The sequence below is a fragment of the Erpetoichthys calabaricus genome, chromosome 4, assembly GCF_900747795.2.
Source record: "Erpetoichthys calabaricus chromosome 4, fErpCal1.3, whole genome shotgun sequence".
Taxonomy (NCBI): Eukaryota; Metazoa; Chordata; class Cladistia; order Polypteriformes; family Polypteridae; genus Erpetoichthys; species Erpetoichthys calabaricus.
In genome coordinates this window covers 223,688,252-223,715,809 of record NC_041397.2, presented here as the reverse complement: position 1 = coordinate 223,715,809, position 27,558 = coordinate 223,688,252, and the positions used below count along the sequence as shown (strand labels likewise).

The 27,558-nt window shown below is 38.3% G+C and overlaps 1 protein-coding gene across 2 annotated transcripts in view; it reads right to left on the bottom strand.

Annotated features, from left to right (window-relative positions):
* Positions 1-27,558, bottom strand: part of LOC114650607 (F-BAR and double SH3 domains protein 2-like) — a 280,162-nt gene that overhangs the window by 141,555 nt on the left and 111,049 nt on the right. For both annotated transcript variants that reach the window (XM_028800358.2, XM_028800359.2), the window contains exon 3: positions 9,237-9,282. In XM_028800358.2, the coding sequence (XP_028656191.1) occupies positions 9,237-9,282 (46 nt within the window). The remainder of the gene's footprint in view (positions 1-9,236; positions 9,283-27,558) is intronic.

Genomic DNA, 27,558 nt, shown 5'->3' with positions numbered 1-27,558 from the left:
TTTATGTATATAAACCACATAATTAATAGAGAATAAAAATTTTCTGTCAAAAATTTCAACATGAGGCGAGAACATCAAAATAAAGCCTTATTATTCAAAAAATAAAGGACAGTCAATCTGTCACTAAAACCTGACAGAAAACTTCACAAATGTGAATTTATGTTTGTGTCAAATCTAAACATTCCTTTACTTGGAAACTGCTGCTAAAATAGCAAAAAAAAACACAGGCTCTCACAGTGATTTTTTTAATATTTTGTTTTATGATACAGTGTATCTCATGTACAAGCGGTGTTCCCAGACATGTCAGCTTTACCCTCTAAAGTTTCATATTGATAACACAAAGAAATAAATAGTTACAGCAATTGGCAACATGGGCACCAAAATATTAATATAAATAAAATAACATTTATATAAAATATAAATATTTACTTATCATTGGAAATGTCTCAGTCGCAGCTATACATTGATATAAAGCTTGCGATTGTATGACCCATTGAGCAAGAGTCACCCGCCCAGAAGCTCAAGCTGCTTGGTGCCAGCCTTGTGTGCCCAGCTGTATACATTTGCTGTTGTTTTGTGAAGTTATACGCGAGAAAACACGAAAATTCAGAGGCACACGGTGAGACAGGAGCCCATTAAGCAAGTTGGGTCTGTTCCTTTTGTCCATGTTACGTGTCATTGGAAACATCACAGTCTCAGCTATCCAATTGTGTGAATATGAGATTGTATAACCCACTGAGCAAGAGCACCCCCAAACCCAGAAACGGCAGAAGGTTCATAACAGTCATGGCCGTCTTGTTGGTTTATTGAGGATTTCTCAGGATCGACACATTAAACAGTGACATTCTTAGGCTTGTTTTGATCAGGAGAATCTACTGTAAGTACCAATATCTCACTTGTATATTTTTGCTGTTGTTTTTTGAAGTTAAATGCAGTAGGCCATCAAAATTCAGGTGAGCGGTGTGACAGTTTTCCAATTTTTGGCTGATATTTGGTGTTTGCTCAGTTGGAGCGACGGTTCAATGCATCGGTTGAAATTTACTGGTCAAAACCTTTTGACTGATGCATGACACTTGGGTATTCCTTGTACAGAATAATTACTAGGATGTTTTCCTTTTTTTTTTTTTTTGATGACGGTTTATAACACATCCCACGTATGTTTTCAGACCAGATTAAATGTCAACTGCATATACTATAATATTGTGATCACTATGAGTGTGTAGTAGACACCCGTCACTTGAAAATGAGGTATTGTTTGTGTCAGTGTGTGGCATAGTTCATCTGTATGATGCAGTGAAAGCTTTTCTAAAACATTTTTGAACCCTTGTTCACCCCATTACCAGGCCTCTTAAGAGTTTAAGAAAAAAAGACTACAATAAATATGTTTGAATTAGCCTGTTTTAAAGTATACTTGGTACTAAAGTACCAACAAAAATAGAAATCTACAAAAAAATGTAAATGCATTATACTGTTCCTCTATTGGCTCTACATAGTAATTTCACATGTCTACTATGTTATCACAACTTTATTCATATATGACCTCACTTCTCCTGATGCTTGAGGTTAAGTTAACCATAGTAAGTATAAATAATAAAAAAAAAAAAAAAAACTTGAAATTACGTATGCATTACTCTTTAAGCAGGGAGTGAACAAATATGTATTCAGTATTTATGTACTCTGTATTTACATTACACTAAAACAATCTCATGGCTGCATTATCTGTGCATTATAATGATTCAATATTTCTCTAAAACTACCAAAAATACTTGCATTTAAGTTCTCCCGCAGATAAGTCGGGGCTTGATTTCACCATATAGTTTCTGGTATTTTATAATGTCAGTCGTGTAAGTCAAATGTGGAAAACTGACGCTATTGGTCCAAGAGATTATGATTTGCTAACGCCCACCTGAGACAGTAAACATGGAGCACACTGCCTTTTTTTCTATGTGTTGTGCCTACGTGACCAAACGGTAATACCTGAACTATTCTGAAGCAACGTTTGCACTGTTTAGTGTTTTTTGTATCTCACACCCTCATACACCTTTATTGTAAGAGCTTCCCTTATCTACAATGGAGCGTTCAATCAGCAATCAGAAGAAAACATGAAGCTGGTTTTAAATTAAAATAATTTAAGTTACAAAAGAAATTGGTAACTGCGCTGCTGTAACAAAAGTCGATGTGTCTGAGAAACTGGTGCGTGATTGAAGGAAGCAAGAACAGATTTAAAAAAAAAAAAAAAAAAAAATTGTATTTTTGAATAGGAGTATAAGTTGGGGTCTGATTTTATGATCGATTTTTCGGGTTTTAAGACCCGACTTATACGTGAGTATATACGACAGGGGTCTCTAACGGTAGCTCGCAACCCCTTTCCAAGTAGCTCGCGAAAGGGTTAATGAATCCTACATAAATTTGAAAACTTGATTAATCAAATTAGGGGTGGGCGATCTTTCCAAAAAATCATATCACGATCCTTTTAACACAAAATCATGATCCACAATCTGAATTGCAATTTATCTTTTCAATGTGGCATACACTGAAGAAACTATCCGGACTCAAACTCATCAAGACCTAAGTAACACTTTATTTTAAATATCAAACAAACTTAAATTCAATTGTTCTCTCACTCGCTAGCTAAGCGGAGTTTAAGGAACATGCCCCAAAGCTGGTGAGTGACTGAGGAAGGCCCCTCCTCTCGGCCCGCTGCGCGTTTCTTGGATACGTGCAAATAAATCCGTACCGCAAGCAAACTCCGATTCTAAGCGCGATGACAGAAGTCGCAAAATCAACCGGAATAGTCAAGCAAATTATAGAAAAAAACCCAATCTAAATCCGTTAAGTAGTTCTCTCGTGAAAAATGGGCAGACAGACAGACATTGGATTATATATTAGTAAATCTTCAAAATAATGTGCAGTTAAAGTCTCAACAGCATTCTCCGAATTTTTCTGGAGCTTAGTAGAGCCAGATAACTATAAGAATCTTCACCAAGCAGCTCTGAAAATGTCTTCTTTGTTTGGGTCTACATACCTCTGTAAGTCTGCCTTTTCTGACATGAATGTCATGAAATCAAAGTTCAGAACAAGACTGACAGATGAACATTTAAATGACTCCCTAAGAGTGAACCTAAGTGGCTACACTCCACCATACACCTCTCTTGTTGACTCCATGCAGTGCCAGTCATCTCGCTAACTAAAAAACACATCACACATGCAACTGGACATGTGAATACTCTTGTGAAGTGAAACAGTGACATGTAACAAAATGACAAATGAATAAGTAATATTTGTGTATTTGTAATTGCAATGTTTTGTTTTGATAGTATTCATGTTTTAATTCAATAGTGTGAGAAAATGCATACAGAGATACAAAATGTACTTGCAGGTGAACTAAATATTTTTTTGATGTTTTAACGTGAGTTGTGGACACCAACATTTTGCAAATATTCAGGCAAAACAAGCTTATTCAGTTTGTTTGGGTTGAATTAAGCTATGAGAATAAACATTAAAAAACATGAGTAGCTCTTGGGCATTTTCATTTTGTAAAAGTACCTCTCAGGGGAAAAAAGTTTGGAGACCCCTGATATACGATATACTTTATTGGCAAAGCTCCAGACCTGAATTAGTCTTATAAAACTTGCTTATATACAAAAATAGGCCCAAAATGTGTGTACGCAACTTTCCACGCAAAAGTCGAGATTTATAAAAGAAAACTTGAAGGAAGAACTTATGTATATATCAATGTCAAGTGTGTGCCATCTGCAAACAACATTTCAGGGAAACTGGACAATGACAACACCCTTGATCAAGTAAGCAAACCCAGCCAAACCAGCTAAATGATGACTTACACATATAGTAATTTAGTTTATATCATTGAGCTATTATTATAATGTGAGAACCGGCCATCAATTCTTCTGCAGTATGAGAGAGGTTGCAATAGCCAATTTCATCTTACAACAGGGCTGTCGTACAAAGAATTTCAGCCATGTCAAAAGTATCAGTTGGTTGGCTTACAGTATCAGGAATCTTACAAGACAATTTTCTGATGTGGCTATAAAATTTCATTGTGCATCATTATCAGTATAATGTACATTGTGTATTGCCATTTCATGCTAATTTTCACATTTTAGATTTCCCTCCTTCCTTGTCCCTATATACTTTTTTCAAACTTTATTTATCATTTTTAAAATACAGTGGCATGTTGGAAAATTTAATTGCAATGCCAAATCACAGATCCAGTGCCTGGGGTTTGCATGTTCTCCATGAGTCTGCAGATTTATCTGTCTGGTACTCAGGGTTTTCCCCAAAGATGCACTAGTTAGGACCAATTTGCCACTGTCAGTCAACCTGTGAGTGTGTATGTGAATTGGTCATATGATGGACTAGTGCCTTACTCAGGGCTCTTTCCTGCCTTGAGCAAGTGCTGCTCTGTTATGTACTGTGATTCTGAATTTGATTAAACAAGGTTGAAAATGTTATTCTGGAGAAGGTGAAGGAATAGACTATAACTCAGGTTTGTTCAAGGTACTCCCAAACCAAACCAAATTTCCCGATGATCCCAAGATTTATCACTTAAGGACTGGACTTCCTCAGCCATCTAAAGTCACATAAATAAATTGTAAGGTATCATTCTCATTTAAAATGACTGCTGATGAGGTTAAAAGGTATTTCTATCTCTTCTTCTCATGCATAGTTAGACGTTGTTTGCACCTTGCATACTATCATAGAATTCTTGCTGTGGTGTCTTAGAGAGAACGGAGGAAAACAATGTATCACAGAAAATAATATGTTCTTATTATTACTTTTTGTCTGGACCTGACCAACACTACATTTATCATGGTGCCAGGGAGTGAAATGTGCTGCATATTGGATGGACAGGCACGTTATAATTTAGCTGTACTCTGTACATGTGCCAATACTGCTAGTACGTTTTAAAATTTTAAGCCTCAGTCCATCCTACAAAAACACTCTAAAATTTACCCATCAACCTTATTTCAGCATATGCATCTTTGCCTATGTATTTCAAGTGAAGACATAATTATACTGATGCCACATTGCTTTGTCTTATAGAAGTGCTAAATGGTAATGGCAGCACATAAGGCTTGTGAAGTGTGGCAGCAGGTTGCACATTTTCAAGTGAACTCTGCAGTAATAAAAGTAGCCACTTACTGTAAATATGAACAGGGTGGCATTTAGGTTTCTGTTCATATTATTGTTCTAATTCCTCCTCTTACACTGTGAATTCAGATATAATTGCCACCATATTAACTCAAAATGCTTGAACTGAATTTTTTGTAGTGATATGGCAACTGACCTTGAGTTCATGGCAGTGTATAACACAGTCCAATTTTAAAATTATGATAGGCGCCGACCCTGTAGCTAGGAAATAGCGGGTTGGAAAATGGATGGATGGATTATAATATTATGAACAAACCCAAAAAAACTTAAGCTATTAATTTTTGGCTCAAGTAGCATGCTCAGCTAGAGCCATCTGTCTTGTTCTTTTCCTTCTGTCAGCACTGCATGAGAAATGCATTTTTTAACATCACTAAACTGAATTGCATTATGTATTTCTAATTCTGTTTTACAATGTTGTGTCATCAGCCTTCCTTAATGCATTACACGAGCACCAGTCCTGTACAATTTATAGGTCTGATAGAAAAACTCCAGAGAAAGACAATGTGTGCTGAGCTGACTGGAGTCATGTACAATGTTGTATTACTGTGAGGGTATCAACATTAACGCTTATGAACAAAACTACTGGAAAATTACTAACTGTCAAAAACAGCGTCATTGTTAAGACCATGTGAGCACTGACTAATCAAGGAAATAAAAAAGCAACTGCCTGTGATTACACTCCTTGTCAGATGTCTCAGCTTGTGATCTTATCTGTGGGCAGCAGCTGAAAAAATGATTTCAGGCAAAAAAGACAAATTTAGTACAGCCTTATGCAGAAGAAATCTCAACTACAAATCTCAGTAATACTTACAATACATCTTTAAATTGAAATGTCTACTGTGTAATTAATTACCATAAAATCACTACTATAAGTATTTTTTAAATCCCTTAAAAGTTTACATGACTTCCGAAACAATGCAAATGGCACAATGGATTTTGCATTATTTAACAAAATACTACAGTAGATATTTACCTATCAGAAATATCTGGACAAGTTTGCATGGGGAAATATGAAATAAAGAAAAGTAACAAATACCATAATTAAATACATATTTATCAAAGAAAAAAGGTTATTAAATTTTTTTTTTTTAATTACAAATAGAAATAAAAAATACTTTAATTTCATACTCTGGACCAGCCCACATATTACAAAAAAAACAAGCATTAAAGTCTTTTCCCCGATGTGTTTAAAACTGCCCCTTTATTTATACTCCTACCAAGACTGCATTTTATTAAGGAATTGCTGCCTATTACCCTTAAATTGGATGTTTGTCAGTATAACACTTATCTTAGGTACAGAAATGTTTTCTTCAGTGGCATTTCTATTTAATCAAACTATTCTCTCTCTATATATTTATATATATACAGTTTCCCCATTAAGTCTATAAAAATCTCATTACTATGAAATACATTCAGCAGATACTTTCATTACAATGAAGTGCCCAAAAGACCTTGAAATGCCTGAATGAATCATCCACAGAGCAGTTAGTTCTGTGGTCATAGCTCAGTTGTGCATAACGATCCCCAAACCAAAACATTGTAAATTTTTCTTTTTCTTCGACCTTTCCTCGTACAGTTTTTTTTTTGCTGTGTTTGTTTTATGTGATTTTCAGGAATACCATTTTCTTACTGCTCGTCAACATTTGAAAAACATCCATTGGAATTTAAGTCATTGTCACCCTCCTACAGAAATGACAGACACGAAAAAATGACAACAGTTCACATTAGGAAAAAAAACTTGAAATTTTTATGGCTCTCGATTCCGGCAAGAAGAAAAAAGACGTTGCCAGCGAAATTGGAATTTCGCTATCAACACTGTCAACTTTCTTGAAAGACCGAGCAAAAATAGAAGAAAAATCTCGGGTTGCAAACTTTGGGCCTCAGCGCAAACATATGCGAACTGCTGAATTTGAAGATGTCGAAAATGTAGTTTTTATGTGCTTCAGTGATGCTCATTCAAAGAAACATTCCTATTAGCGGGCCACTCATTTAAGAAAAAGGAAAGTCACTATCTCCTTGGGTCACAAAAAATTTACTGCCAGCTGGGGTTTGCTAATTTTCTTTCTTTTGGGATCGTTTTGGAATTGCAGCCAAAGAAATCTGTGGAGAAGAATCTGCAGCTCCAATTGAAAAAGCTAACGAATGGCGTACAGGTGAAATCAGGAAAATCATTTCAGCTTATGAGCCTGAAAACATCTACAATGCCGATGAGACTGGAATCTTCTACCAGCTGCTGCCGCATCTCACTTTATAGCACTCAAAGGTGATCCATGCCAAGGAGGAAAAAAATCTAAACAAAGATTGCAGCTCTACTTTGCTGCAATTCTGCCTACGAGTATAAAGCAAACCAGCGAGCTTGGATAACTCAAGACATTTCGGAAGCATTTACTGGAAGCATACACAAATGAAAGAACTGATTAGGTTCAAACATTTTTTTAAACACTCATGGGTTCAAAATTAATTGTTCAAGTGACACTAGCAAAAATGTAATGTCTTGAAATAGACAAGTTGATTCAGACTAGCTAATCTGACACAAGAACATTATAGCTAGAATTATTCTCTACTCAAAAACCACTCACGTAATACTGTTAGGAATACAGGAGTGGATAATCAAGGTAAGCTGCTACTCTGGGCTCTTGAGCAAGGTCCCTAACTTGAAAACTGCCACAGGAGCGCTGAACAATGGCTGACCCTGTGCTTTGACCTCAAAAGGTTATGTGAAAAGGCAAATTTCCCCTCAAGGATTAATACAGTTTACCAAAAATAAATAAATAAATAAATAAAAAACTAGGACAGAAACCAGTTGGACGGACAAAAGAAATCTTGCCAAAACCTGACTAGATTCAAGAAACAAATTTGGTACACTTGGCCAGGCAGATGCAAAGACTAATTGTGTTTGTCTCACAGCAAACCATAATTACTCCTTAGTCTCTGAGCATCCAGGTAACCAATTCTAATCAAGAACCAGTTATCAGCACTGAGCAACCCTTATGTTGATACAGATACTGTATATCTGCAGCAATTTTAGGCACTAAAGTGGAACTTCATATCTACAGTGTGTGCCCCAGTGTCCAACAATTCACCAACAATGATGGAGTCCACTTTCTCTGGTACCATTTTTCCATTGTTGTAATGTCCTGGTGAAACTATTCAACAAGTTCATTACTCACTGCACCAAGATTAACAGAGAAATCAAAGTGTGAATGCAGTATATGAATCTTTAGTGACATTTTGGACTTCATGATTTTGTATACTTCAAACATATTGTCAGCCAGCTGAACATCATTTGATGCTAGTCTGTTACCAAGAAAATCGTCAAAAAAATCATTGAATGCCCTCCATGCAATTTCCTCTTGCCACTAGTAGATCTTTGAACCGCTTGTCCTTGATGACATTTGACATGCAGACCAATGAAAATGAAACCTTAATGTTGGCATGAGTAATTAGTGGAAACATCAGTATCAAATATTGAAATCTTTCATCTTCCTTGTTCATTTCACAAAACTTTTCATTGGTCCAAATTTTATGTAGAGAGGAGGCAAACATTTTTGTTGGGCTGACAAGTGATTTACGTGTCACACTTTTCTCCCATAGAACCAAATGCTTATAGTGTGACCAGTTCTTTTTAAAAGTAATGAGACTGTTTAGCAAGACTGTCCCATTCCCAAATGAAAAAGTACTTGATATATCCAAGCTGGATTCCTACTAGAAGTGTCACTACTTTTAGATCACCACAGATGTCCCTGCTATAGCTGTAATACTGTATATGTACTGTATATATAAGAGTAATCACAAAAATAGGTGATTGCAATAAAACAGTACATGATATTAAAATTTAAGGTGAAATTTTGTAATTAGCAGCCCAAAAGCCATAAGATAAACTCAAGTGTTCAGGAAGGGAAATCTTCATTGTCCAGTGTTATCAAAGGTAACTAAATTAAAAAAAAAAAACCTGTAGAATATTCCTAGAGAAAAAATACTTTGTAAACTGTGTTTGAGTTGGTCAAGACCACAATATCATATTTGAAAATTAGCAATTAATTGTGGAAAATTTAATGACTTACCTGAGCATACTCTTTTTCTATTGCAGCTTTCTTTTGACTGAAACTCCTAAAAAAATGAAAAATATACCACATTAGTTTGAATAAAACATACCAATAAATAGTCAAAGTGTCATAAGATTATGTAAAGAATACTAACTATCCTGCTACAAAATATTAACAGACATTACAGAATATCCAACATTACAATTTTAGCAAAAATAATTAATATAACAGATAGGCTGTATTACGACTGCCTCAAAATTTTTTAAAAATATATACAATTCAAGCAAAAACTTGTGATGACAACTGATAAAACTATGGAATCTATTTACTACTAATACTACTACTTGTAGCTGATCACATGTGGATAGTTGTTTCAACCAGAATCATTTAAATTACATTTTTTTCCTTAAATACTTCCTAAGATAAACAATTCTGTGTAGTACTAGGGGGCTCTGCCCCCTGCTCGCTTCGCTCGCCAACCCCTGGTGTTGGGTAATTATAAATAGCGTGATGTATGTATGAGCTATAGCATAGTGTGAAGGTGTAGATGACGCATATAGGAAGCCAAGAATAAATTGCAAGGCACAGTGTAAAGATTTATCGGAAAATTTCTTTGTACACAACATTAGTAGTAAAGATGGTGTCTTGTTCTTGAATGAGTTTCTCTTGGCATGGATCATTTACAACCTTAACTTTAACGTCAGAAGAACGTCGAACTCGTGAGAAGGCCACATAAAGTTGTCCATGTCCAAAAACGGGGTCAGAGAGGTAGATGCCAACCTTGTTCATGGTTTGGCCTTGTGATTTGTTGATGGTCATGGCAAATGCAGGTTTAATGGGGAACTGTCGCCGTTTAAGTGTAAAAGGTAATTCTAGGTCAGAACTTGTAAGGGCAAGTGTAGGAATCAGAACAGTATTGTTAGCATGTGATCCTGTAAGAAGTTTTGCTTCAATAACATTGTGTGTCATGGTGTTGACGACTAAACGTGTACCATTGCATAAACCTTGTTTAGTGTTAAGGTTTCTTAATAGCATGATTATTGTTCCGATTGTAAGGTTAAGATTGTGTTGTGGTAATCCGGCTGGGTTAATAGTGTTCAAATATTGTAAGGGGAAATTAAGATGGTCATTGTTGTAATCAGAGTCAACTTTGTCAGAGCTTAGAAAGAGCTGTGCCTCTACAGGAAGTAATGCAATGACTTGGTTATTTATGTGATCAACATTAATATTTTTTGGACATAATATAGTCCGTTGTGTTAAAAGGGGTATTTGGTCTAATGAGATTGCTGTTCCAAATATCTCCGTAACTAAGTCGTCGCAGATAAAGGGTTGAGGAATTGTAATAATATCTGGGTGAAGTCCATCTGTATTGGTGAGTGTACCATCTCCCAGTTGTAATAACCAATTGTTATATTCTGGATCTGGACATCGCATGTTTTGTACCAACTGTATCTTTTGAAAGCAATGCCAATTGTCCGCGTAACATTTTGTCTTCCGCGGTTTTAGAAGCGCGTTGTAGGCGCCGACATTTATTGTTTTTTTTGATGCGGGTTCGTGTTTGTGGTCCCGTTACTCGAGCCGTCTCGTTCTGTACCCGTGATCGTGAATTCATGACTTGTTTGATCTTTATCGTTAGTAATATGGATAAGTAATAAGGAGGATCGCACTCACTGTTAATATGCGGACTGTTCGTTTCTTCGTATTATTACCAATCAGGTGTCGTGCCTGTATACGTATTGTAGTCCAGTCTGTTGTTGTTTATGTATGACGTCGTCCGCGTATTTTAAGGTGGACTGAACAATAGCTGAGCTCATTGCATGTGGAGCAATAGGTAAGCACTGTCTAAAATCTCCTCCTAATAAAAGTACCTTTCCTCCAAAGGGAATATTATTATTCATCAACGTTTGTAGAAGTTTATCAATGGTGTTGAGTAAGTGACTGGATGCCATTGTACAATCATCTATAATTAATAGTTTGGCAAGACAGATGTCACGTGCATTGTTACTGTTCATTTTCATAGTGGATACTGATGTTTCTGTGATTGGGACCGGTATTTTGAATAAGGAGTGACATGTGTTTTTGGAGCCGAGACATTTTTTCTTCTGCGGTTTCAGAAGCGCGTTGTAGGCGCCGACGTGTATTGTTGGTTCGTGTTTGTGGTCCCGTTACTCGAGCCGTATCGTTTTGTACCCGTGATCGTGAATTCATGACTTGTTTGTTCATTATCGTTAGTAATATGGATATGTAATAAGGACGATCGCACTGACTGCTAATATGGAGCCTTTTCTGATCGTGAATTCATGACTTGTTTGTTCTTTATCGTTAGTAACATGGATAAGTAATCGTGCGTTTTTTTTGAGGGGCGCGTTGCCTCATTTTTTATTTCTGTTAGTGGAGGGGGGGCTTTGTGTGTCGTGGGTCTGAATCCTCTTTTTTGTGTGTGTCCTGTTTCGTGTGGTATGGGCTTTGTCTGGCGCTTTGTTGCATGGGTCTGTTGCTATGGGCGCGGAGCATCATTTCTCATTTTCCGGTGCTTGGAGGGTTTCTTCGTATTATTACCCATCAGGTGTCGCGCCTGTATATGTATTGTAGTCCGGTCTGTTGTTGTCTATGTATGACGTCGTTTGTTGGCGTGCGTTTTCTTTGAGGGGCGCGTTGCCTCATTTTTTATTTCTGTGAGTGGAGGGGGGCTTTGTGTGTCGTGGGTGTGAATCCTCATTTTTGTGTGCGTACCGTTTCATGTGCTATGTGGCGATTGCGTCTGACTCCTTTGTTTTTGGTGTGCTAGGGGCGCGTTGCCTCATTTCTTATTTCTGTTAGTGGAGGGGTGCTTTGTGTGTCGTGGGTCTGAATCCTCTTTTTTGTGTGTGTCCTGTTTCGTGTGGTATGGCCTTCGTGTGGCGCTTTGTTGCATGGTCTGTTGCTATGGGCGTGGCGCATCATTTCTCATTTTCCGGTGCTTGGAGGGGGGCTTTGTGTGGCGCCTGCGCATTTCGTCTTTTGCGTCCACGGCCCGTGTCCCTGCGTCCATCCGGTTTACCATTCTCGTTTAGTAATATGGATAATTGGTACTGCGCCTTCTATCATTACATTTGTGATATTAAGTTCTGGATAAAATCTCCGGCAAATTTATTTAAAACTGATTTTCAGTATAAATATAACAGTGAAAAATGTTAAAAACTTAAGACTTTTATTTGCCATTATAAAAATAGTTTTATCTCATATTGTTCCAAAAGGTGTTATTTTTAATGAACTTACTCTTCTGTACATGCAACAATAATGATCTTATAAACCTATCATTAAGAGGAAATCAACTTGCCAGTGCTTTGCAGACCAAGTTCACTCAAACTAAGCCAGTTTAAAGTAGTCTGTCACACTAACCTAATTTGCCTTTTGTGGGAGAAAAACGGGAGTTCCCAGAGAAGTACCCATGGAAAAATGAGAATATCTAAAGAGAACAGATAAGAGTACAGTAGCCAGGATCTTCAGAAGACCACTAAACATTTCTGACTTGCAAAAATGCCATTGATTTGGACGTAGTGAGTAAATTTAATGTCAGCAGACAAGACAGGAACATTAGAAATGTGAAATACTTAATGGTAAACATGTCCAAAGCGCTACATGCAAAACTTTAAATAAGTAAAATGAAAAAATAAGCTGTAGTGAATATTCTATATGAAGAATAACTTGCAAAAGCTAGTGAATGGAAATTATATCCCTTTTCTTATACAAAAGGCTACAGCCTGTTCTGAGAACAGCAACCAGGTACTTCTTTGTCTTCCTGTGACAAACTACGAACTCATTCTTTCCAGGTTTGAGAAGACTGTGGAAAATAAGGAAACTGGCAATAATGAGCCAATTGTCTGGCAGAACATCTTTAAATAGAAAAACCACTGTGTGTATAATACAATTTTAATGAGAAAATCATCCCAGCACTGGATGGACAAAGAATCTGAAGGTGTCTGTCAAAACATCATAAGTATAATAAAACTTAATCTTATATGACAGATATATTCTTTGACACCATATATAGTGAAAGTAAAATATAGCTGAATGCCCCTGAGCAGCCCCTTGCCTGGCCTCTACAGTAGAGAGAACTTGGGTTCTCCCCATGCCAATTAGTGTAGGGTAATACCTACAGTATATGTAACAAAATATAACAATAGCCTGAAATATGAATGAACATCAGTGGCTTCAGCATATCCATGTACAGTAATTTTACACTGGAACTTATTCATATTCTGTGCACAAGGCCACAGAGGAGGCAGAACTCCAACACTGCCAGAGTGAGAAAGAGCAAAAGCACAAATGGAATGTGCCCATTCATTTTCATGACACTGCAGTGTGCATCACAGTGAGAGTGAAAGTACAGAAGGCACATGTACACAGCTTGCAATGAATTGTAGTGTAGTGAATGTGACAGAGCAGAGTATGGAGGGATGCTTTTTTTCTTATTCATAGGCTAAATAAGACAAAACAATTAAATTTTGTATTCATCTATCGATTTTCTCAAATCACTGATGGCCCTGTCAAATTATGTGACTTTTTCAGCAATTTTCAGTTGAAGACTTTATTTACATAATCCTAGCAACTCAGAAGTATAGGCAGCGTGATCATGTGACTCCCAGTCATGTGGTCTGACATATCCAAATCAGTTTGCCACTCACCCCAAAAAAATCAAAGAGGTGTGATTTTGAAATAAGTAGTAAGTGTGAGAGCGGACAATAAGATACTCCGTTTAGGTATTTTAAGGCAGACACCGATCATCAATTTCATGTTACTTGATCGGCTGATTCTGATACAAATACTGATTCATTTCTTTACCCCTTTAAAAACTTTTTACACTAATCTCCTGCATAACCAGTCAAACAAAGTTTAATGTCCTATATTAAAATGTATTTTTACAATTAAACTATAGACCACAGGTTTTCACTGTTCAATTTTTATTAACAAAATTAAATTCTGTAGGCTTATTGTCCAGTGACCATAAATAAAAATCACATAAAATAAAAAAACCTTAAAGCACATATTTTAACTAATAAAATATGTACAAAATAGGTCTAGTTGCACAGTACAACTTCTCTGATTACTGTTTTTCAGTTTATTACTCCACTTTATTTACTGTAAAGGCTAATATACCAATTGTCTCTCATTCACTGATTAAACAACCTTCCACTCACTGCTCTTTGTTTACATTGGATGAAGTATGCGGCAAAAGAAAAAAAAAAAAAAAGAAAGAAAAAGAAAAGCACACCCTGGCTCAATAACTGTAATACCTTGCGTAAAGGAGCACTACAACTAAATTACCATAAAGCTTAGAAAAGCAAGGGCTGAAAATAGCGGTTGTTGTGATAGGTCTTTTAACCATTCACTGATTTTTGCCTCCACTGACTGAACTCAAGAGACATTTTTATAAACAAATATGGGTGTTTTGCAAAATATACAAAATCACATTTTATCTTCTAAAAATAGTGAGTTAACTTTTTTAATCTCAATAGCAGACAAACTACAAATTATACTTTTATATTTTAAATTTGTTTCATTTTTATGAAAAACATTGTCAAAAAATAAGAAATAATGATAAAAATTAAGTAGTGCATGGATTCACTTTCCTTTCTTTTTAATCAGAAAGAAAAAACTGTTAAACACAAGCAATCTGTTAATTCTATCAGAAGAAAACATGTTTCATGCGAGTCAGAGGCAATCAAAGTGTATCAGACTGAGATCCAATTTACTAAACTCAAAGATGAGGACCACATACAGTCACTTCTTTGTAATTTAGCATTACCACATTTTTTTAAATTACGGTAGATATTTATGTTGCTAATTTTGCTTTTCAAAGCCAGAGGTTTCAGCCAGTAATCCAGAATACCCTTCAACTTTGAAGATAGTATACATTAGACAGCCTGACAGAACTGATACAGCAGAGCTACAGGATTGCTGTGGCCAGAGGCGGTCTTCCAAAGCTGACATAAAGGTTACATTAAGTAACCTGGATATGGATAAGTTTGAAGAAGTGTCAAGGAAATAGTGAGGAAAGATAAAAAAATGCTAAGCCTTTGCGGTTTAAGCAAAAGGAAATTAATCAGAATCAGAAAACTTTGTTAACCCCAAAGGAAATTACTTACATTAACTACTGTACAGACAGACAAAGGCACAAGTAAAACGAGAGCAAATATAAAAAAAATAATCATATAAAGTAAAATAGAATATAAATACCAAAATAAACTACAATAAATCCTCATTCATTATACTCTACAAGTATGCAGTGAATTAAATACAATAGATACTATAGGTCTCTTACAAAATCTCTAGTTTACTTAACTGAATAGCACACTGAGCAGGAAGTACTTCACATAATAATATTACATATACAAGTGAAATACTGCACATTTTGAGAACAAAAAAAAAGAAAAAAAAGTTAAAAGTTATTCACATGAGAAACAACAGAAGAGTTATTGCACATCTAAGTACAGTAGTTGAAAAAATGTTCTGGGAGATCCATTAAGGATTTATGGGACAAGAGGAGACATGATTGAACTAGTTAAAATTATGCAGTGAATTAGCACAGTTGAATAAGACTGTTACTTTAAAATTAGTTCATTCAAAAACACTACAACACAGGTGGCAACTTGTTAAAGGTAAATTTCGAACAAACATTAAGGCATTTTACTTCAAAAAGAGAACCATAGACACTTGGAATAAGTTACCAAGTAGTGTGGTAGATAGTAATTGAGGGACTTTCAAAAATATACTTGATGTTATTTTGGAAGAATTAAGTGCATAGGACTGGCAAACTTTGAGCAGAATGGTCTGTTCTCATCTGGATTGTACTAATGTTCTAAAACAAGGGTGCCCACACTCAGGTCAAAATGATCTACCTACATTAAAAATGCTATATTATACAGTGGAACCTCTAGATACGAGTTTAATTCGTTCCAGCACTGAGCTTGTATAGCGAATTTCTCGTATCTAGAACAAACTTCCCCATTGAAAATAATGGGAATCCAGTTAATCCGTTCCGCACCCCAAATATATTAACATAAAAATCAATTTTCCTAACAAATAACACTGATAAATTATATATACTGTAGTCTACCTTTAATAAATAACACTGGTAAATAATATAACTGATTATTAAAAGAATCAAAACAGGTGTCTAAAGTGCAGTAGAGCATTCAATAAATCTTTAAATAAATAATCCTTAAAACAGTTGTGAAGTGGAGGTTTAAAATACACAAGAATAACAATCCTTTAACACGAGGTTAAAACGTCAAAAGAATGCAGTCTTTAAAAAACAGATGACAATCCCCGGTGCTTCTTCTCTGTTAGTGTCTCACCTGCGGGCTCTGCAACAGGAGAGACACTCTTAATGCAGCTGACCTTCTCTACACTGTCCTGCTTCAGCTGTTTGGCTCACCTGTTCAGCTCACTGTTCAGCTACACGCGAGCCTGCACACGCTCGCTCTCCCGCACCGCCTGCCCGCCCGCCTGCCTACCCGCCTGCCTGCCACAACCTCCGTTCTCTCTCCTCTCTTTTCTTTTACTTCTTCTCCCCCTTAACCGGCTCGCGCTTCTCTATATATGCGGGGAGGACATGGCAGCTGCAGCCCATCAGCCACAGGAACAATCATGGATGTGGGCAGTTTCCCACCTGCGCACTTAAGTGAGAAATGCAGACACCGCAGATCGCGGCTCGCAACTGCTACCACGCCCCCTCGCTAAGCTGAGAGCTATACCCACAGCCTGGCTCGTGGCTCGTTACGCGAGCCAATGCTCGCATTTAGATCTGAATTTTTCGCTCATACTTTCCTCGTATTTTGAATTTCTCGTATACAGAGGTGATCGTATCTCGAGGTTCCACTGTATATATATATATACAGTGGTGTGAAAAACTATTTGCCCCCTTCCTGATTTCTTATTCTTTTGCATGTTTGTCACACAAAATGTTTCTGATCATCAAACACATTTAACCATTAGTCAAATATAACACAAGTAAACACAAAATGCAGTTTTTAAATGATGGTCTTTATTATTTAGGGAGAAAAAAAATCCAAACCTACATGGCCCTATGTGAAAAAGTAATTGCCCCCTTGTTAAAAAATAACCTAACTGTGGTGTATCACACCTGAGTTCAATTTCCGTAGCCACCCCCAGGCCTGATTACTGCCACACATGTTTCAATCAAGAAATCACTTAAATAGGAGCTGCCTGACACAGAGAAGTAGACCAAAAGCACCTCAAAAGCTAGACATCATGCCAAGATCCAAAGAAATTCAGGAACAAATGACAACAGAAGTAATTGAGATCTATCAGTCTGGTAAAGGTTATAAAGCCATTTCTAAAGCTTTGGGACTCCAGCGAACCACAGTGAGCGCCATTATCCACAAATGGCAAAAACATGGAACAGTGGTGACCTTCCCAGGAGTGGCCGGCCGACCAAAATTACCCCAAGAGCGCAGAGACGACTCATCCGAGAGGTCACAAAAGACCCCAGGACAACGTCTAAAGAACTGCAGGCCTCACTTGCCTCAATTAAGGTCAGTGTTCACGACTCCACCATAAGAAAGAGACTGGGCAAAAACGGCCTGCATGGCAGATTTCCAAGACGCAAACCACTGTTAAGCAAAAACAACATTAGGGCTCGTCTCAATTTTGCTAAGAAACATCTCAATGATTGCCAAGACTTTTGGGAAAATACCTTGTGGACTGATGAGACAAAAGTTGAACTTTTTGGAAGGCAAATGTCCCGTTACATCTGGCGTAAAAGGAACACAGCATTTCAGAAAAAGAACATCATACCAACAGTAAAATATGGTGGTGGTAGTGTGATGGTCTGGGGTTGTTTTGCTGCTTCAGGACCTGGAAGGCTTGCTGTGATTGATGGAACCATGAATTCTACTGTCTACCAAAAAATCCTGAAGGAGAATGTCCGGCCATCTGTTCGTCAACTCAAGCTGAAGCGATCTTGGGTGCTGCAACAGGACAATGACCCAAAACACACCAGCAAATCCACCTCTGAATGGCTGAAGAAAAACAAAATGAAGACTTTGGAGTGGCCTAGTCAAAGTCCTGACCTGAATCCAATTGAGATGCTATGGCATGACCTTAAAAAGGCGGTTCATGCTAGAAAACCCTCAAATAAAGCTGAATTACAACAATTTTGCAAAGATGAGTGGGCCAAAATTCCTCCAGAGCGCTGTAATAGACTCATTGCAAGTTATCGCAAACGCTTGATTGCAGTTATTGCTGCTAAGGGTGGCCCAACCAGTTATTAGGTTCAGGGGGCAATTACTTTTTCACACAGGGCCATGTAGGTTTGGATTTTTTTTTCTCCCTAAATAATAAAAAACACCATTTACAAACTGCATTTTGTGTTTACTTGTGTTATATTTGACTAATGGTTAAATGTGTTTGATGATCAGAAACATTTTGTGTGACAAACATGCAAAAGAATAAGAAATCAGGAAGGGGGCAAATAGTTTTTCACACCACTGTATATATATATATATATATATATATATATATATATATATATACACACATATACACACTGAGTATACTTTATACATAAAATATATGTTGTCGTACCTTGCATAGCTGAATAACCTTTATGGCACAATAACAATTCAATACATTTATGGTCACTACAGTATTTGGATTTAATAATCTTCATGTGGGAAAAGGCTGACTCGCATAAATAAGTAGAGCTGAATAATGCAGTCAAGGAGGTAGCACATTTCCTCATGTTTGGGTACTTTTCCTCTGTGAGTAAGTTCCAAAACTGTCCAAGAGCCCCAGACATCAGCTGAATGTCATCCTGTAGTGTCAAAATCTCATCCTCCACTGTACAGGAGTTTTAGGTGAAACAGTTTTTTTAATTTTTGATGCGGGTGAATCACCCTCAACATCTCCCCTAAATGGATAGCACTTAAATGTAGCGATTGGCTCAAGTAAAGCTGAGTCTTGAAACTGTCTGTCAAAGTCTGACAGGCAATTTTCAATCTGCTCTGTGTAGTGTATGCTGTCAAGTTGCGCACACACCTTCCATTGCGTCTCCAGCTCAGACACAAGGTTTTGGATGTTCCCCAAATCAAGGCGCTGCAGCTTTGAGGACAGATATTGCATTTTTCGTTTGAAAGCATTAACTGAGCTAATCATACTGACCATGGAGTTCTCTCCCTTGCAGCTGTAAATTAAGCTCATTCAACATGTTGGTCAGATCGGGAAAAAAATGCCAAGTCTAGCGGCCATTGATCGTTATTAAGTTGCTTGTATTCTGCATGCTTAATGACAAGAAGAAACTCCTTTATCTCCGGCCAGGGGTCTTGAAATCTCAGCAGGAATTTTTCCCTAGCTATCTGTCTCAATGAAGGCCTCTTTTTGTCATCTCTCCATCTTGAAAGGACTTCTTATGCTTAATGATCGAGTGACTCACCCGGAACAATGCTTCGGTGCATCTGCCTTTGCTTTTGAATTCAGCCGAGTGAAAAATGACGGCTGTCCGATTAACTGCGATTTTAGTTCCCTCTCCTTTCTCTTTCTCAGATCGCTTTTTGGAAGGAAGTCAGTTTCATAGTTTTTATGAACAGTTCGAAAGTGTCTTTCCACATTTTCCTTCTTTGGAATAGCAATGATAGAGTGACAGATCAGACAAACGCACTTTGATTGTGACAATGTGAGAAAAAAAATCCTCTTCCAATTCCACATCCAGCCCATACCCTCCCCCAACAAATTTTTTTTTTAAATCCCTTCTTTAGTCGATATAAATTGGAAGGCTAACTAGATCACAGCCAGAGTTTTGCAGTAGCTTGCGCATTTGATCGTGTGTGCGGGATGACCAGTGTGTTAGAAGAAAAGAGATCTCAGACTGGCCGCCCTGTATGTCAATCAAGTGGCAAATGCCATAGGGAGGATATATGGTAGACTAAAGTTTAAAAAAAATTTTTTTGAATGCTACGCGATCTACCTGAACTACCTTTGCGGTCTACCGGTCGATCGCGATCGACGCATTGGGCACCCCTGTTCTAAAACGATAAAGTGAGGGGGAGATTACAACAAGCAAAAGAGAGCAGGTCAAGAAGAACAGAGTTAAGTAAAAGTTGTTATTGTAGTATACAATGCAATAACACTGCATACTGTTTTTTAAAAAGAATTACAGTAAAGAAAAAATTGTGTCAGAAGCGAGAACTTGTACCTTCCCATTAAAAGCATTGTATTTTTTTAGTTTGCTAAATAAGATTTGTAATATTTAATTTGTTTTGCATATTAGGATTATGATAGTATTATTTAGATACAAATGCAGATTTAAAGTGAATAAACTAGGAAATCTAACAATATTTTTGCTATTAAACAGGAGTCTAGCAATAAGGCACACTTTTAAACAGAAGATAACATATGACAATGACTTGTATGATGTTTTTCAGGAGAGAGAATTCTAGAATGCATGCAAATAAATTGAAGGATATGGTGAGACTGTCAAATGTAAAAATAAACACTAATTAACTATAGTGTGTATGCTCAAGAGATGATCTGAAATAAATGCTTGGGTTTTAACGTTATCATATTTAGTTAAACATAGTTTAACTCAGAAGTAACAAGACCATTAGAAATTATCAGCTGTGTCACTTTTGCTGATATAACTTATCATCAGCCAACAAGGTACCCTATAAAAGGAAAATATATGAAAAACATTGTGAATGACATCACAACTGGCATAGAGAGACATCACAAGAGGAGTAGGGAGAACAAGCATTATGCCAGATCTAAAAAGAGCTAATCTAAAAATTGTAGCAACAAAAAGCCGGTTAGTCACCAGACAAAAAGAAAAGCCTGCTGTGTGACTCTGTTTTAAAGAATCCATGATTATATTAAATTCGCTATGCTGATCTGCTCCCGTTTCATCTTACAGTACTCTATGACTGGGAACTGATCTGATGTTCATACTAATCTGGCTTTTGGCTCCGGGGCGATCACGCCTGAAATTACCAAGTGTTACTGTTTGTGGCTGTTTATTGGAACCTCCAAATCCTGCTACCTCCTCCTGCTATGCTTTCTGCTGCTTGCTATCGCCGCTCATCTATGCTACCACACCTGCCTGTCCTACCGGTTCCGCTGTGCTGTGCTGCTTCTCAACTGCTATTCAGATAAGTATTGCCCTGTATCATGCTAAAATACTCTCATGACAAACTCCTTCTTATTAAACAGTTTGTCCAGAGCAAACGGTTTGACTGGAACATCCTAAAGGACGCCGGTATTTTGCAGCGCCCAAAATATATACATCACGGGTCAGGTCGCTGCCACCGCCGGGCTGCGAATGAAAAGACCACCGGCAGCATTTGCTCAGGAATACGCCGTCCTTCTCATGGCCCTGGAAATAGAAGTGTCAGTGTGCCAAATTTACATTATGTGGAAATAAACCCTGATCGCGGCTCTGTGCAAAAAGAAGCCTCATTAACTAATATTGCACTGTTTAACTCGAGGTCTATTAATGGCAAAGCATTGGTACTATCAGAACACATCACTGACACCAAACTTGATATCCTGTGTCTAACGGAGACTTGGCAAAAGCCAAACGAATTTGCGTCTCTCACAGAAGTGACTCCAATTGGTTTCAATTTCCACACAGAGCCTCGCAGCTCAAGGCAAGGCGGTGGGCTTGCTGTAATTGTCAGAGCAGACTTAAACATTAAACGAATCCCAATTGACTGTCCATTATCTTTTGAGTGCCTGGCTCTTAAACTAATAACAAAATCAGGTCCTGTCTCACTCATTGTTCTTTAAATACAATGCATCCTTCTTATCCGATCTGATTGAACTTTTGACCCACCTAAGCTCTTACTCTCAGAGAATTATCCTTCTTGGTGATTTCAACATCTATATTGACACCCCCACATCTAAACTGAGAAATGAATTCCTATCCTTACTGGACTGTTTTGACTTGACAACATGTTGATTTTCCAATCCACTCTGGCGGTCATATATTGGATCTGATCTGCACTTCTGGACTATCTGTTGCCAACATTTACATCACTGATTTGGGACTCTCTGACCATAAAGCAGTATTTTTCACTGTTTCACTGCCTTTCCCTCCTCTTACCTGTAAACGACAAATTTCTTACAGAAACCTTAAAAATATCTGTCCCTCTATCCTTTCTGGATCCATTTCTTATCTTTTACTGTCTTCAGCTATTCCATCAACACTAGAAAGTCTTGTTGACCACTATAACTCAGCCCTTCATTCAGCATTAGATAAAACAGCTCCTTTAAAACATAAGGAGGTGTCCTTTAAACGTTTAGCTCCTTGGTATAACTCAGAATTGCGATCTATGAAAGCAGCAGGCCGACGCCTTGAGAGAATGTCACGTAAGACTGGCCTCACCGTGCACATCCAGGCTTTCTCTAACCACCAAAGAGCTTACAGAGAAGCACTAACTTCTGCCAAGAACACCCATTACGGCAGAGTAATAGAAAGTGGCCATGATAATCCAAGGGTTTTGTTCTCTGTAGTTAATAAACTACTCGAACCCGCATCTGGCCCAACTACCTCTTCTACTGAAGTCTGTGAGGAATTCCTCCACTTTTAAATAATTCAACTAACATAAATACATCATCTGTTTATATCTCTCCCTGTTTTCCCACTCCATCCAGCTCCTTGTCTAAGTTCTCACCAGTCACATCTGTGTTTGTTAATAACCTGCTTTGTAAGATGAGGCCGACTACTTGTGTACTGGACCCCATCCCCACCACACTACTTAAATCCTGCCTTCATGCCATTTTCCCGACTGTTACAACAATAATAAACTCATCCCTTGACACTGGCTCTGTGCCGCTCACTTTTAAAATTGCTTCTGTAACCCCAGTGTTAAAAAAGTCTGGTCTGGATGCTGACAATCTTAACAATTTCTGGCCTATTTCCCACTTACCTTTCCTGTCAAAAGTTCTTGAGCGTGTTGTAGCTTCCCAACTCACCAATTACCTAACCTGTAATAATTTGATGGAACCCTTTCAGTCTGGTTTCAGGGCGCGGCAGAGCTGTGAAACTGCTCTGCTACGGGTAACCAATGATTTGCTTATGGCAGCAGACTGGACAAACCAGCATATTAATTCTGTTAGACCTCAGTGCAGCATTTGACACGGTCAGACATGACATCCTACTGTCCAGAATGGAGAACATGCTGGGTATCTCTGACACTGCCCTCCAGTGGTTCAAGTCCTATCTGACTGATAGGCAAGAGTTTGTTAGTCTTGGCAACAGCAGATCCAGCTCAGCGCCGGTCACACAAGGAGTTCCTCAGGGCCGTGTCCTCGGTCCTCTGCTTTTCTGTATTTACATGCTTCCCCTTGGCCATATTATCCGTAGCTATGGACTGGGTTATCATTTTTATGCAGATGATACTCAACTCTACTTCAATGTTAAAAGTGGAACTTCATCAGAGCTTTCTCAGCTCACAACCTGCCTTAGTGAAATTAAAACCTGGACGGAGCAGAACTCTTTAAAATTAAATTGCAATACAACTGAACTCCTGCAAATTGGGACTAAAATGCAACTTACAGTATTTTGCGCACTATAAGGCGCACTTAAAAGCCTTTAATTTTCTCAAAAATCCACGGTGCGCCTTTAAATTCGGTGCGCCTTATGTGTGCACCGAGTTCCAAAATCTGTAAAAATGTTGTTGTGCATTTTAGTAAGCGCTCTGCTTGATTGACTGTCAGACCATTTCCTGCCGACATAGGGACGTAGTAATACGTACACTATGAACGCTGGCAGCGATAAACCAATTGCAGAACATTACGTAAAGCCACGTACACTTACCTCCGCCACGCCTACGGCAGGTAGGTATATTGTACTACTGGTGCACTGCGAAACCACATTTGTTTGGCTAAGGACCCTGAAAATGGCATCAGAGAAGAGACATGCTTACGATGCACAATTCAAACTACAGGCTATCAGTTACGCGGTTGTAAATGGGAATAGAGCAGCAGCGAGAGAATTTAAAATCAATGAATCTATGGTTCGGAAGTGGAGGAAGCAGGAGAATGAATTGCGCCAAGTTAAAAAGACAAAAAAGAGTTTCCGCGGGAACAAGGCGAGGTGGCCAGAGTTGGAAGACCAACTTGAACAATGGATTCTTGAACAAAGAGCAGCCGGGAGAAGCGTCTTTACAGTCACCATTCGACTGAAGGCAATAACGATAGCACAAGACATGAAGCTCGAGCACTTTCAAGGAGGTCCGTCTTGGTGCTTTCGTTTTATGAAAAGGCGCCATCTCGCCATCCGCGCACGAACTACCGTGGCGCAGCAACTGCCAGCGGATTACAAAGAAAAGCTGACCATCTTCCGCACCTACTGCAGCAACAAGATTACCGACAAAAAAATCCAGCCCAACCACATCACCAACATGGACGAGGTCCCTCTCACTTTTGACATCCCCGTGAACCATACTGTGGAGAAAAAGGGGACCAGCACGGTATCCATACGCACCACGGGGCATGAGAAATCGGCTTTCACTGTTGTTCTTGGTTGCCACGGTAATGGACAGAAACTACCACCTATGGTCATTTTTAAGAGGAAGACGCTGCCAAAAGAAAAGTTTCCAGCCGGAGTCATCGTTAAGGCCAATCCAAAGGGCTGGATGGACGAGGAGAAAATGAGAGAGTGGCTGAGAGAGGTGTATGTGAAGAGACCGGGTGGGTTTTTCCATGCATCACCGTCTTTGTTGATCTGCGACTCCATGCGTGCCCATATCACCGCTACTGTGAAAAAACAAGTGAAGCAAATGAATACGGAGCTTGCCATCATTCCAGGAGGATTAACAAAAGAACTCCAACCGCTGGACATCGGTGTAAACAGGGCGTTCAAAGTGAAGATGCGAGCGTCATGGGAGCGATGGATGAGAGACAGCGAACACACCTTTACTAAGACTGGAAGGCAGCGCCGGGTGAGTTACGCCACCATATGTGAATGGATTGTGGATGCCTGGGCTAAGGTGTCTGCTTCGACTGTTGTCCGAGCTTACGCGAAAGCTGGAATCATTGCTGAACAGCCACCCGGCAACGAGACTGATTCCGACAATGACGAGAGGGAACCCGGCATGTTTGATGGCGAACTTGCCCATCTGTTCAATTCAGATACAGAAGGTGAGGACTTCGATGGATTTGTGACAACAAACTGATCAAAAAACAATGTGAGTGTATTTTTAAATACGTAGTAGAATAAGGTTTAACTAAACTCATTGTTTTGCTTCTGTTACCTTGTTTTTGCATGCGCCAAATAATACGGTGCGCCTTATGTATGGCTTAAGTACAGAAATAAGCCCCGCAATTGAGAGTGCGCCTTTCAATCCAGTGCGCCTTATGGTGCGCAAAATACTGAAATAAAATGAGCTCCTTCCCAGTGTATCTTGGCGGTGATCTCATCAGACCTGCCTCTACTGTAAAAAATCTTGGTGTCATTTTTGATTCCTCCCTCTCTTATTCCGCCCACATAAATCACATTAAGAAACTTTCTTACTTTCACCTCCGTAACATATCCCGTGTTCGCTCCTTCCTCTCCTTCTCTAATGCTGAGAAACTTGTCCATGCTTTTATCACATCCCGCATCGATTATTGTAATTCCCTACTGGCAGGTGCCCCTTCTAATCTTATATCACAGCTCCAGCTTATTCAAAACTCAGCTGCAAGAGTCCTTACTCGAACCAGCAGCAGCGAACACATCACACCCATCCTGCTCCGTCTTCACTGGCTCCCTGTGTCTTACAGAATCGAATATAAAATCCTACTAATAACCTACAAAGTCTTAAATAACCTCGTGCCAAACTACATCAGTGACCTCCTCCATCACTATGTGCCTGCCCGCCCACTAAGGTCCTCTGATTCTGGCAATCTTGTTGTACCCCACACTAATCTACACTCTATGGGTGACAGGGCCTTCAGCTGTTTAGCGCCCAGACTCTGGAATGACCTACCGAAATTAATCAGGTCAGCTGACTCCACGAATTCTTTTAAAAAACAACTCAAAACTCATCTGTTCAGGAAGGCTTTTAGCTCTACTTGACTTTATTACCCTTCTCTCAGTTTATCTCTCTGTCAAGATGCTAATGTAACCTGTGTGTGTGCTATGCCATCAATTATGTTGCCTGTTTTCTTTCCAGAATTCACTGTCTTAATCTTCTTTATTTATTTATCTAGTTTGTACAATGCTTTATACTGTATACATTGCCGTTCTTTATTATATTCTGTAAGTGCCTTGAGCATGGGAAAGGTGCTATATAAATAAAATGTATTAATATTAATTCAGGTTTTATATTTTAATCCCTTATTTTATGTAATATTTGGGCATATGCCTGGCTTCTTTGAAAATAAACTTAAGTTTAGGTTGAAATAAAGTATGGGTTAAATCTCACTGGAATATTAAATCTTTTTCTTTTTTTTTTTAAATTGACATGTTATAAACAGTTGCGTTTATTCAGGTTAAATCCTTTTAGTGGTAGAGAACCGAGAGCAAGCTGCGACTCTAGCAGGAGCAGGCTCCTGGCCTCTTTTAGAGTATTTAGTGCAAGTCTTTCAAGGGTATCTAGTCCCTGCTAGGTATATCTATTCAAAATTATTTCAAAAGTAACAAACTGGAAGTTCGGAGATTCTGGCAGGAGCAGGCTCCTGGCCTTTGTTAGGATATTTAGTGTAAAATCCTTTCAGGGTAGCCATCCCTGTTAGGAATGGTTTAGACCTTGCAGTGGGATAAACTGAGCGCCACTGTTAAGGTATTTCAGAGATATAGTGTTGACTCCTTTACAAAGGTAGCCAGCCCTTATTAGGATTCCAATGGTAACTACTGTGGGGTGTACATGTAAAACAAAGATAATAATTTAGGCATTTCCAGGATTATTTTCCGGACCAATAAAAAAAAGAATCTTTGGAGGCTAATCTGCCTTTCATGGACACATTCATGACAAAACACCTATTCATTAACAAAGTTCTCACCTTGCTCATTAATCCTATAGGCTCATTTTGAACCCTCTACAAGAGCCCATGCACTGGGTTGTCAAAGCTGAGTTTTAATACAACAGTATCACTTTTATCTAATTCATTTTTTTTGGGTGCAGTTTCAGCTCCTATCCTTGTGTTTTAAGAGGTAAAACTAATTCATTTAGGGTTAGTTTTGCCCCTTTCTCACAATTATTTCTATGTTAGAGATAATGCCCCAGGAAATTGATGAAACAGTTATTTAAGTGATTAAATTATCCCAGACTGTTGACCTGGAAATTGATAGCAATTTCTGTCACTAGCAAAACGGTAAAAAATCAATTCTTGGCATCCCCTTTCTCAATTAACAGAACTA